The sequence below is a fragment of the Microcaecilia unicolor genome, chromosome 13 (assembly GCF_901765095.1).
Source record: "Microcaecilia unicolor chromosome 13, aMicUni1.1, whole genome shotgun sequence".
Taxonomy (NCBI): domain Eukaryota; kingdom Metazoa; phylum Chordata; class Amphibia; order Gymnophiona; family Siphonopidae; genus Microcaecilia; species Microcaecilia unicolor.
In genome coordinates, this window is record NC_044043.1 from 99624264 (window position 1) to 99638098 (window position 13835).

Here is a 13835-nt window from a genome sequence, read left to right on the forward strand (position 1 = left end):
CTAATATATAAAGATATGGCTTTTTTTTATTCTAGTATTTCATTTGCTTAAAAATGTAGCTGTATTGCATTGAGAGGCAAAATGGATGCGGCTAGCTTTTTATATGAACACTCAAGACAGTTGGTAACTTACTCTCCCTGGTAGGCAGTCTAAAGTTAGAACCATATTATCAATATGGAGCAGATACTTCTTAAATGAGCATAGAGCATTGCAAAAGATAATAGAAACATCACTAAAATACTCAACAAATTCTGAATAAATATTTTTTTTTCAAATTCTATTTCACTTATTAATAACTTGAATATGGCAAAAGTTTAAAATCAGGCTTGCACAGGATATGTAGTGAAACCCACTTGAAGCAACAGTTAAGAAGCTTTTTGTTGATTAAAGGTCATTTATAAAAGGGGACATTTCATTTATGGCTGAAAACAAATTTTTTTCTGGCTTTAACTGTTGAGCCATTTCAGCATTTGGTGTAATTTTTTTTTTAAGTGCCTCCAAATTACTTATTGGAGTCCTAACATCAGCACCATCTAAAGAGAAATTCAAGAAAGTTGCTGGTTTTAAATAAATGTATAGGTAATGTTGGTATCTGCATTCTGATCTGGAATCCACAGACGTTAACTATAAACAGAAAATATATAAACAATACCTAAGAAATTTGCTGACAGAAAAAGTAACTGTTCAATGGTAAAGTTTACCTTTTAGCTTCCCTGTCTCTAATATGTGGAACTTTTTAATGGCATGAAGAAAATGCATTTCTTTTTTTCATTTTTTCTTCCTTTCTTTGGTACATTGGCCATGAAAGCCTATTCTGTGATTATTAAAATAGACGTGACATTCTCCATTATAAAAGAACAGAACTTTGGGGTGTAGTAAATTATTTCATTGCCGATGTATTCTTAAACATTTGTTGATTATTGAGATGTAGGCTTAAAAAATATATAGAAGAAAGTTTGTGGAAAACAAATGTTGACTTGTTTGCTTTGTTTCCTACTAGCTCTCACTCAAATATTTTTTCTTCTTCAATATACAGGGCTTCAGATAACAGGGAGCGTGCTTATGAACATAGTGCCTATGGACACCATGAACGGGGGACTGGAGCATTTGATCGGACAAGACATTATGACCAGGATTACTATAGAGACCCTCGAGAGCGGAATTTACAACACGGGCTATATTATACTTCTCGGAGTCGAAGTCCAAACCGCTTTGAAGCTCATGACCCTCGTTATGAACCTAGGGCTCGAGAACAGTTTACGTTATCCAGTGTGGTACACAGGGATATCTACAGGGATGATATTACTCGGGAGGTACGAGGCAGAAGGCCAGATCGGAATTACCAGCACAGCAGGAGTCGTTCACCACATTCATCCCAGTCCAGAACCCAGTCACCTCAAAGACTGGCTAGCCAAGCATCTAGACCCACACGGTCTCCTAGTGGCAGTGGCTCTAGGAGTAGATCCTCAAGTAGTGATTCAGTCAGCAGCAGCAGCAGTACCAGTAGTGACAGGTAGGTTTCAACAGTATTGAAGCAGAACTGTTAGAGTAAAATCGAAGTGGGTCTTTTACTAAAGCTTAGCTCGAGTTATTTTATTCCTATGGGCCCTGCTGCAGATAACTCGAGCTAAGCTTTAGTAAAAGACCCCCTAAGTGCACTGAACCCTCCCTTTAAGATTTCCTTATAGCATGTACATAAATACTTACATATGTGCTATTACATTAATATAGGAGTGATTTTGCAAGTTGCGCATATGACGGTACTGATGATGCATTAAAGCTGTACTGCTCAAAGTAGTCATTGGGCTTAAGTAAATCTCTAATGAATATGCATGAGAGATTTTTGCATGTACTGCCTTCAGTGATTATAGATAGAATTCACTTAATATTCATTAAGTATATCCTGAAAATTGGTGCAAAGTCTGGCATGAGCAATAGTGGATTAAAATATCAAGGCTCAGTGTCTCCCTTGTCATTTCTAGTTGACCTACAAAAATAATTATTTTATCTCTTCTGTTGATGTAATTTTGCTATTTTTATTTAAAGTTAAAGTACAATCAGTGATTTGTGTAGAAGGAGGAAGGGGGAAAGAAGTCCTTATACAGATCCTGGTTTCAGTCTTCAGAAAAATGTAGCTCAGAAGAAACCATTCTGTAAGGAGTATGACATTATAGTATTAATACTGTATTTCAGTGCCACATAATTTTGTAAGCATAGACTGGGTCATAAACGATCATAATCTGAGAAAATGGAACTATTTTTTTTTATTTTTTTCTTTATTGAGTTTATATTACATTCAGTCATACAACTTAAATGTCAGGAAGAAGGAAACCAAAATGACCATTAGATTATTTAACAAAGGAAATAGTTCAAAATCTTTTAGACCACTATAAAAATTGTGGCAAGATACAAGGAATAAATTATAAAGAACATGGAAATACATTTTTAGTCTAAGAGCAGCAACATGCGCTCTACTTACAGCCGAATATCAGCGATTAACTCTATTGAACTTTCAGGTTTGATCTCCTCTATTTTCTCTAGCGCTGATAAAAACTTTCATTTTTTGAGGTTCAAGAAACATATAAGTCACTGATTCTAAAGACACTGCATCGACATGGAAATTTTAACACAAATACAGCTCCTAGCGCTACTGCCCTAGGCCTAAGACTCATAAATTCTGTTCTCCGCATTTGAGTATCTTTATTCAAATCTGGATATATACGAACTTGTTCCCCTAGAAACTTTTCATTTAAATGTTTAAAGTATAATTTGAAAATATTATTTCTATCCAACTGTATTGCAAATGACACCAAAAGAGTCGTTCTCTCTCTGTTACATTGTCCAGTGAGTTCTCCAAAAAATCTGTTAAATTATCTGCTGGATTCTGAGCAGCCGGGGAGGTCGATTTTTTTAATCCCAGTTAAATACTGAGTTTTATTAATAGGTGGAAGACCCTCTGTTGGAATTTTTAATATTTCCTGGAAATATCTACGTAGCATATCACTTGGTGAGATCAAAGGGGCTTTAGGGAAATTAATAAATCGTAAATTATTCTTCCTCCCCTGATTGTCCAAAAATTCCAATTTTCTCCTCAATATATCTCTATCTTTAGAGACTTCTCCTGCAAACACCTGCAACGTAGAGAGTTCAGCTCTTAAAGTTCCAACTTGATTCCCTTGATCTTGAACTTTATCCTCTATCTTCTGCTGTACTTGTTTTAAGTCTGTAATGTCTTTTGTAAAAGAGTTGGTTACCTTTGTTAATAGGGAGTTCATCCCCTGAATTGCGTCCCATAGAGAGTCCAAAGTAACCACAGCCGGTCTTACCATCTCCGTTACGCCTACGGTTGTAGCTTCCGAGAGCGTGGGGGTCGAGGTCGCATTGACCCTCCAGTCTCCAGCTGTTCCCACTATCGGGGCCATAATCGCCGAGGTTCCTCCTTGGAGTGCTTCGTTACTCTCCAGTTCGGGAACTGAACTAGGCGATCCTACCTCGGAGATGAAACTACTTCCGGGTCGCGGAGGGGCTGCATTTTCGAGCGGGCTCAGCGAGACCGCTCCATCGCTGTGAACCACTGAAACCTCCGTGGCTCGATTCAAAGTGGGTGTTTGCATGACCCGTGGAAGAACGCCAACTTGGTCGAGGGTCAATTGCCAGTGAGCGGGAACAGTTCCAGGGGCTGAGGAGGACAGGACTCTGGGCTTCCCCTTCCTTTTCCCCATCTCCTGGGGTAGGATTAGCTCACCAGCAGTTGAACACCTCGCAAAGTCAGGAGCTCACTCTCACACATCCACTCTAATCCGCCATCTTGCCAAAATGGAACTATTTTGACACTTTGAGGGGTGAAACTTTTTTTTAATGAATTTTTAAAATAGACTTCCCTATTTTAAAAATTCTCCTTCCTAGATTATATTTCCTTAGTGTCAGCGCCACTGTTCAATACAGATGGGTGTTATCCCATTTTACCATTAGGTAGAGGTAGAGAAAAGTGAATTCTACCAGTGACATCACCGGTATAAGCTGGGGTGCTCCCTGAAATAATCCAGTATTTTTTGCTACCTTGTACTGATGGTGCTCCTGTCCCTGGTCTAGCTCCCCGCTCTGCTGGCCGAGGTTTAGCCTAACGGCTACTCCCAGGCTCACAATCTCAGGGCTGTACCTGAATGAGTGCGGAGTTTTGCTTCGCAGCCCCCAGTCGCACTCCTTAGTGCAACTGTGAAGCTGTGGCTCAGTCCTTTGGGGCCTTGCCTGAGGGATGCTGGTCTCCATCCCCCCATCTTTCCCGTACACCCTGCTTGGGTGTTTTCCCCTGGGATCCCCCTGCAGTTCCCATGTTTTAATAAAATAAAAAATTCTGGCCTGGTTATCTTCATTCTCTGTTTAAGGGAAGAAAGCTATTCTAAAGAATAAAGCTGCTGCTTCGGTTTTAAAAAGCTATTCTAAAGAATAAAGATGCTACTGCATCTTTAAACCTCCCCCCCACCCCAAAAAAAAGAACAGGGAATTCCTGACAAGATCAAACAGAGGTTTTCCCTGTTAGAGGCATCCACAGAGAGTTGGGGAATGACGGAGATGCTGGAGCTCCAGACTAAGACAGTCCCGATCGGACAGGCAAGCCCATGTGTGCCTGCCACGTGGTTGGGACTGGCAGGTGCTGCAAGGTTAGCAAGAGCTGGCAGCTGTATCTCCCCTGTGGGTGGGGGTGGGGGTGTGTGTGGTGCTGCTGAGTCTGCCCCAGCTGAAGCATCGGGACTTGTGGTCTAGATGACTTTGGTGGAAACAGTGGCCATTTTCCATCAGGAGCTTTACTGCTGCTGCTTCTCAGCAGCAGGAGGGGTGCCAGAGCTCTGGGATCATCTTTACACATTCGCTCATGAGGAGGTCGCGAAGTACTGGGTGTTCCCCAAGGTGAATACGCTGGTTACAGCAGTCACAATAGACGACCGCTGTAATCGTCTTTGGGGGGGGGGAGTTGCTGCATGAGAAGAAAGTGGAGCAGTAGCTCTGCCTGGCCTTTTCAGTGGGAGCATCCTGCATTCAGGCCACCATGCGTGGCTATTATTTTGCTTGGGCCATGTTGTGCTGCTTCCGGAATCTCTGGAGGTCACATGTCTGGAGTCTGGAATGGCTTTTTTGGCAGACATTTACAACCTGGTCCACCTGGCTTCCCACTCAGTGGTAGAGCGATGTTGGTTGTGGCTTGCTAATGGGTTGCAGATGCAACTTCTAAAAAGCATTCGAGTCAGTTGACTTTTAGCGGGGCACTTACTCTTTGGTGAAGACCTATAAAATTTAGTGAGTGACATGGGAGAGGTGTGACCTCTACATCGCCCTGAATTGAAGGAAAAGAATGCTCAGTGATCCTCTGTCTCCAGTGGGCGCTCCAAAGGAGCAGGCCTCTTTCAGTCCATTCGGTGCATTCAGGTCCAGGTGGGAGGGGGGGGGGCATGGTAGGTCCTTCAAATAGGGCTCCTTTCAGTGCTCCAAAAGAGCTGGACCCTTGGGTCCCTCAGGCGGGGACTGCACTTGGCTGGCCACTTGGCTGGCCCAGTAAGGGTGCACCAGGCCCCATGGTAGTCTCAGTGGGGGAGGGCAGGTTGTCTCTCTTTTGAGACAAGTGGGCTCACCTTACCTCAGATCAGTGGGTCCTGGAGGTGGTCAAGAAGGAGTATTTTCTAGAGTTTTCCTGCCTAGTTCCTGATGCCTTCATTGCCTGTTTGTATAGTTCAGACCTAAAGTGGCAGCTGTCACACTTACTCTGCAACGTCTGTGCAATCTCAGGGTGGTAGAGCCTGTTCTATCGGTGGAGTGCAGCCTGGACAGTATTCCATTTATTTTGTGGTTCCAAAGAAGGGCAGCTTTTTTTGCCCTATCCTGCAGTTTAAGGGAGCAAACGCTTGTCTGCGATTCCAGCAATTTTGGATGGAAATTCTCTGCTCAGTCACCATATTGGTGAGGCCTGGGGAGTATTTAACTTCCATGGACCTCACGGAGGTCTACCTCCATTTCCCCATCGCAGCTCATCACAAGAGATTTCTGCGCTTCTATGTGTGGGGGCAGCACTTTCATTTTCAGGCTTTGCCTTTTGGCCTGGCTATGTTTTTCCAAGGTGTGATGATGGTGGTGGCTGCGCACCTCCGATGTCGGGGCATTTGGGTTCATCCTACCTTGATGACTGCCTGATTTGGGCTAACTTGGCTGTGGAGGCCAGTTTGGTCACTGCTCAAGCCATTTCCTCCTGGATTCTCTGAGTTGTGTCGTGAACTGGTCCAAGAACCATCTGGCTCCCTCTCAGTTCTTGAAGTACCTCAGAGTCCATTTTGACATGGCCAGGGAAATGGTGTTCCTACCGGAAGTGTGGGCAGAGAAGCTCTGGGCACAGCTGTGCAAGCTGTGTTTAACTTCCAGGGCCCACGGTCTGGGATTATTTATAGGCTCCATGGCAGTGACTCTGGAGATGGCGCCTTGGGTAATGGCTTAGTGTTTCCTCTGCAGTGGGTCGTCTTGTCACGATAGGCTCCGGCCTCGCAGGACTTCCATCATCCTCTGCCTCTCATGTCAAGGCAATGCTTAGTCTGGCCTGGTCGGACATTCTGGGTCATTTGTTGAGAGGGGTTCCACTGGATCTTCCTCAGTGGGTTCTGGTCAGCATGGACACAAGTCTGCTTGGTTGGGGGGGGGCTCACTATCTGGGTTGAGTGGCGCAAGGAACCTGATTGAGGCAAGAGGCAATCTGGTCCATGAATTGTCTGGAGACCTGGGCAGTCCGCCTGACCCTGTGGGAGGTTTGGGCGCTCCTTGAAGAAAAAGTGCCATGGTGGTGGCTTGCATCAACAAGCAGGGTGGAACCAGGAGTCAGGCAGTGGCTTTGTAGGCAGCATGTCTCTATTGGTGGACAATGATTCATTTACAGGCTCTTTCAGCGGTCCATATTGCTGGCGGACTTTCTCAGTTGCTCTCTCCTGAATCCACAAGAATGGAAACCAGGGGAACAGGCTTTTCAACTCATTGTGGATAGCTAGAGCCATCCTCAGTTCGACCTCATTGCATCTAGAGTCAGTGCAAAGACAGAGCCCTTCTTCAGTCAACAGAAGGAACTTGCCTCCCAGGGGATAGATGCCCTGTTCCAAATTTGGCTGTTACTGGAACCCGTCTACGTCTTCCCTCCATGGCCGCTGATAGGCCATCTGTTGCACAGGATTGTGTGTCATCCTCGCGGCTCTAGATTGACCTCATAGACCCTGGTATATGGATTTCCGATGCCTGCTGGTGGAAGACCCTCGTCCACTGCCTGGTGGTTGGGGCCTGGTCCGGTGGAAATGGAAGATCTGGATATTTCTGGCTTATGGTCTAACCAATGAGAGGTGGTGTTTAGAGAAGCCCAGGTGGTCTCTGCAGTTCTCCGTTCCAGGAAGTTCTCTATATCCCTGGCTTATGTCTGAGTCTGGTGTGTATTTGAGTCCTGGTGCATGGAACGATCCCTGTTTCCCTGGAGGGCTCAGATTCCTGATATTTTGGGTTTCCTGCAGCAAGACCTGGATCAGGGCCGGACTTTGAGTTCCCTTTCCCTTTTTAGGTGGCTGCTCTGTCCAGTTTTCAGGGGAAAGTGAAGGGCACTTCTCAGGTCTTGCATAGGGAAGTGGTCTGAGGGTTTGACCCCTGTGGACCGGAGGCTCCACAAGCTGGATATCAGGAGGATGCTTCTCTGGTACCTGAAGGAAATAAATGAGTTTTGTGTCTCTGACCCACCTCTTTATGCTTTTCCATGGCCCTCACAAGGGCCACGTGGCCTCTAAGGCCTCCATTGCATGGTGAATCAAGGTGGCTGTTGAGTCTGCCTGCATCTGAAAGAATCCTCTGTTGCCTCAGGGGCTTAAAGCCCACTGCACTGGGGCTCAGGCCGCTTCCTAGGCAGAGGACCGGGTGGTGTCCCCTGAGGAGATTTGCATGGCGGCACTTGGCCATCGCTCCATTCTTGTGCTAAGCATTACAGATTGGATGTGTTGGCCAGAGTCCACTTGGACATTGGCAGAACAGTCATTCAGGGGAGGGGGGGGCTTGACTTCCCCCCACTTACTAGATCTGCTTCGGTACATCCCATCCATGGAGAAAAATGGAGCTGATGCTAAGGAAAGAGGAACCCGAACTATAGCTACGTGATGCAAGGTTCCATATTAGGAGTCACCGACCAGGAAAGGGATCTAGGTGTCTTCGTTAGTGATACGTTGAAACCCTCTTCTCAGTGTGTAGCAGCAGATAAGAAAGCAAATAGAATGTTAGGTATTATTAGGATAGGAATGGAAAATTAAAAATGAGGACATTATAATGCCTTTGTATCGCTCCATGGTGCGACCACACCTCAAATACTGTATGCAATTCTGGTCACTGCAGCTCAAAAAAGATATAGTGGAATTAGAAAAGGTACAGAGAATGGCGACAAAAATGATAAAGGGGATGGGACTACTTCCCTATGAGGAAAGGCTAAAGTGACTAGGGCTCTTCAGCTTGGAGAAGAGAAGGCTGAGGGTAGATATGATAGAGGTCTATAAAATGATGAATGGAGTGGAACGGGTAGATGTGAATCACTTGTTTACTCTTTCCAATAATACTAGGACTTGTTTACTATTTCTAATAATACTAGCTGTTGAGCCCGTTAAAATGGGCTGGTATTGGGGTTTTTGGAGGTCGATGCTGCCCCCCCCCCCACGTGGTCGCCACCGTCCCCCCCCCCCCCCCCCCCCCGCGAGGTCGCTGCTACCGCTGCCAGCCCTCCACCCGGCTCAGGCCCTCTCTCCGCTACTGAACTTACATCCATTCGTCGGAACGCAGTACATCAGCGGAGCAGCCATCAGCCTTCCTTCTCTGCCTGTGTCCCGCCCTCGTGTGACAGAACGTCAGCGAGGGCGGGGCACAGGCAGGGAAGGAAGGCGGACGGCAGCTCAGCTGATGTGCATGCTGCGTTCCGGCGAATGGATGTAAGTAATCAGTAGTGGAGAGAGGGTCTGGGCCGGGTGGAGGGCTGGCGGCGGCGACACCGGGTGGGGGGGAGCGGTAGCGGCGACCTCGGGCGGGGGCAGGGGCGGTAGCGACCTCTGCAGCTTTGCGCAGTTTCCCTCTCTGTCCCGCCCCCGTCATCACGTATTGACGCGGGGGCGGGACAGAGAGGGAAGTCTCTACTGCGCATTTGCGAGTGAGTCGGTCACTCGCCCTTTATATGTTTGACTAGAACTAGGGGGCACACAATGAAGCTGCAAAGTAGTAAATTTAAAACAAATCGAAGGAAATGTTTCTTCACAACGTGTAATTAAACTCTGGAATTGGTTGCCAGAGAATGTGGTAAAATCAGTTAGCTTAGCTGGTTTAAAAAAGGCTTGGATAACTTCATAAAAGAAAAGGCCATAAGCCATTATTATGATGGATTTGGGGTAAATCCACTGCTTTTTTCTGGGATAAGCAGCATAAAATGTATTGTACTGTTTTGGGATCTTGCCAGATACTTGTAACCTGGATTGTCCACTATTGGAAACAAGATGCTGGGCTTGATGGACCTTTGGTCTGTCCCAGTATGGCAGTGCTTTTGTTCTTATATTCTTAAATTATGTCCTACCTGATTAATTTTTTTTCTTTTAGTAAGCGACACTTCTCCAATCCCGCCAGTGGAAGACCTCTGCCGGGATTTCTGGGTTATGCTCTGTGATTCTTTTCAGGTCTTTAAAAAAACCAGAACAATACAAAGATGAAAAAGACAATCATTTCATATTGTGATTGGCAGCAATAAAGGGTTCCTGGTATATGCAGGGTAGTGAGTGCCACTCTGTGGTATTTTGCTTGCTTGATTATCATTTCGGCTGCAGTGGTTGGAGGGGCATGGATGCGTTACAAAGGGAACTTCTTGTGCTTGGGTAGATACACACTGGATTGTTACAGGGAGCACCCCAGTTTGGTGATGTCACTAGTAGAATTCAGTTTTCTCTGCCTCCACCTGCTTATTGGAAGGGATAACACCTATCTGTGTAGAACAATGTCACTGTCTAAATTTTCCCTTTTCAGCTGTTGATGCTGTTGTTATTTTTTATACAGGTTAGGGGTTCTGTAGGGGATCACACTAGTTGGCTGTTCTACTTAAATTTCAAGTCATGAGCATAACTCCAAATTTGCAATGGTTTATTATTAGATATGAGGAAATTGCCAACATTAGAACAAAAAACCCCAGTAATCCTCACAATTTTTTTTCTATTTACCACCTGAATTACCCATTAAAAACAAAAAAGGCTTCAATTTTTGCCTTGCTTTGCCTCTTGCTTCTTCAATTAAGAGATTTGTGAATGTAGTCAAAAATGTAATTCTTCCTGACTAGTGTAAAATTCTTTAATTGTAGTTTTTAATAAATATGGGAAAAGGATAGGATCGGTAGCCCAGCAGTACTGTACATTAAAGTTATGTAACCAGCTCACATTAGAGGAGAATAATTTGAAATGCTATATACTAAATAAGCAGAGCAAGTTTCCAGAGTGGAAAATATTTCAACTGCAGCCTAATTTGTGTTTTCTGAAGCTTGTAAAACTGAGAACTCTATGCTTTCATTAGTAAGTACTAAATCAGATAGAATGTCTTACAAGCAAGTAAAAACTTTGGGGCTAATTGAGTTGGACAGAATTTTAAATTTGGTATTTTCTTGAATAATTTCACATGTTGTTTGATCTAACCAGCTTCACTGCATATCTTAAGAGCTATAAAGAGATTGACATTGTGAAAAATTCCATGTCCTGTAGCCTCGGGCTAGTTATTGTATCTGGTAGACATAGTAAAAATCATCAGCATTTTTGTATGCAGAGCAAGAGTCATGAGAAGGTGAAAGAGGAAAAGGCATAAGTAGTTGTTTTTGTAGTGATAAAAGGGCAGATACCAAGCATCATGGGAAAAGAGTGAGCGTACCATTTATATTCGTGTATGTCATTTGGGGATTTTGAGCCAAAAAAAGCATGTTGAGGTTAAAAATATGAGAATTCATCTCCACTCCACTTCTCTTCCCCTTTTTTTTTCTCCTTACTCTACCATATATACTGCTACTGAGGTTTCTGATCAGTAACACCCTTGTCAGCACCAAAGAAAATGGTGTTCTTGACAAAGTCCTGGAGGTCAGCGAGTAGAGGAGGGGGGAGAGGGAATGAAAAGAGAGATGCTGCAACCTGGGGGTGGGGGTGGGGGTGGAAATGGGACGAAGGGAAGGAGAGATGCTGGACACCTGGGGAAAGGGGAGATGCTGGTTATTGTCTGTGGTGCCATGCACATCCAGTGGTCTAAGATGACGAAAGAGCTTTCTCCCTTGCTCCCATCTTCCCTTCCCTTCCCCTCCCACCAGATGTCCAGGATCCTTCTTTTCCCCTAGGTTTTTCGCATCTCTCCTTCATCCATCCCACCCTTATCTCTACCCCTTATGTATCTAGCATCTCTCCTCCTTTTTTCTCCCCCCTCCACCTGTCCAGCATCTCTCCTGCTCTCCCTTCCTCCCCCCCACATCCAGCATCTCTCCTTCCCTTCCTCCTCCCCCCAGGTGTCCAATATCTCTTCTCTTCTTTCCCTTCCTCCTCCCTCCAGGGGGCCAATGGTGAGAACTTAAGCAGGTGATGTTAATGAGGTCATTTGCTATGTCCTCCTAATGCTTAGAGAACAGCACAAAACAAACCTTGCTCTTACGGCTGTAAAAATAACGTTGGCTTGGAACTGGCATTGGAAAGTTTGAAGAGAGGATTTCATGTGATTTTCTCTTTAAAATCTGTCGTTTTTCATTTGTTTTGGAAGCGGAAGGAACCTCATTCAAGCCTCGAAGAATTAGTACAGAAAAACAACTGTGTGAGTTCAGGCAAATCCAAAAGTGAAACCACACATTAGCGCTTGTTTTCTTCACTTAAATATAATCCTTTCAACTGGGAAAAGTTTTGAAAAGCTTATATTTAAAGGCGCAGAAGAACAGTGTTGATGCATGCTGCACTAGGGTTTCCCTTGCTCATGCGCTGAAGAGCTGCACTTACCATGAAATACTAGTGCACATGTGCCAGACATGTTCCTCCCCTTTAGTTTTGGTCTCACAGCATGCATATAATTTGAATATCATTAGCTTTGAGCATTTGGTCATTTTTCTGTGCTTTGGGGTGTGCGCTGTTTGCTATAACTGCCGAAGCTTCCAGCATCTCTTTTCTTCCCTCCTCTTCTCCCAGGTGTCCAGCACATGTCCTTCCTAACCCCCCCTCCCCCCACAAGATATCAGCATGTTAAGACACTGAACTTACTGCTACCCTCACAGTGTTGCTTTGCTGACTGCGATCCTTCTATTTGATTGAGTTGGACAGTAGAAAGTATGGTGAAATGTATTTTCTCTCTTTGGGCCTTGCATTGGTCTGCAAGACTTGTATATGGTGTTTTATATTTAAAGTATTTGACAGCCTATCTATAATTTTAATTATATTACAATGCCACAAGAAATATTAAAATCCTAAAGTATATTTATAACACATAAATATACAATAAAATATTACAGGATTTAGAGGTATGTGTTATAAAAATCAGTCTAGAACGACCACTCGTATTCATTATTTAAACTGACTAGTGAATGGTTTAAGACCTACACATTTTTTTGTTTTCCTAGCAGTAATATAGACTAAGCTACGAGCTGTGGTTACCTGCCAGAGGTCAGACACCATGGAGGGGTTAAGTAACTTGCCCAAGATCTCAAGGAGCTGCATTGGGCTGCCCTGGTTCTTAGCCTGCTGCTGTAACCCATTAGGTTTCTCTTCCACTCCTAGGAAATGGCTTGGTGATACTTTTGGTCTTTGATATGTATTATATATGACTTCAACTTGTATCTCTAATTAAAAATCACTTTTTCTGCACGTTCAGTTACTACACACACATTAGACTTAATTTATCCTGGGAGTATCAATCTGACTTTTGCATTCTGTTGCAATGATGTGCTTTCAGCAAATGGACACTCTTAAATGCACTAGGTCAGTGGTTCCCAAACCTGTCTTGGGGAACCCCCAGCTAGTTAGGTTTTCAGAATATCCACAATGAATTATATGAGAGATTTGAATGTGCTGCCTCCATCACATATAAATCTCATACATATTCAAGTCACTTAACCCTCTATTGCTCCAGGATAGAGAAAGTACCTGCATATAACTGTAAATTGCTTTGGATGTACCACAAAAAGGCAGTGTATCAAATTCACTGAGAATATCCTGAAAACCTGACTGGCTGGGCTCCTCTTGGACAGGTTTGGGACCTGCTGCACTATGTAATATAATTTTGTTTCCTTTGTTGTCTCAGCTAGATAGTCCATACCAGTGGGTTGTTGCTTCCCAACCAGCAGATGGAGATAGAGAAACTGAACTGTTCTCGTGGTTTCACTGGTATAAGAGCTGGTGCAGACTAGAACAGTATTTCTCTACCTCCAGCAGATGGTAAGGTTGGGCTGGTTAAGTCTGACTCCTTGGGGTGGAGTCCCCATAGCTTATGCCACAGTGGGAAAGGCCTTGGGTCTGAAGCTCCTGGAGTTTGAGCCATGGCCCTTAGCACAGTAGAGCCAGGAGGTTTTATTGTTCGGGCCTCCTAGCCCTGAGCACCAACCCACAGGCTTCTGCTTGTTGGACTGTTAGCACAGGTCCCTGCAGGGCCCCTGTCATCAGGGAGAGGGGTGGTGGTGTCATATATTTCCCCCCCCCCCCTCCCCACTTCCCAGAAGCCCACTGCAGATCTCACAAAAAAAAGTATGTGTCTACTGGCTTCTTTTTTGTTTTAGGCTTTTCTGGGACAATAAAGGGTATTAAAAAAAAATA

The 13835-nt window shown here is 44.5% G+C and overlaps 1 protein-coding gene across 1 annotated transcript in view; it reads left to right on the forward strand.

Annotated features, from left to right (window-relative positions):
• Nucleotides 1-13835, forward strand: part of SPEN (spen family transcriptional repressor) — a 210987-nt gene that overhangs the window by 63112 nt on the left and 134040 nt on the right. The window contains exon 3 of the mRNA XM_030186169.1: nucleotides 1037-1513. Coding sequence (XP_030042029.1) covers nucleotides 1037-1513 — 477 coding nt within the window. The remainder of the gene's footprint in view (nucleotides 1-1036; nucleotides 1514-13835) is intronic.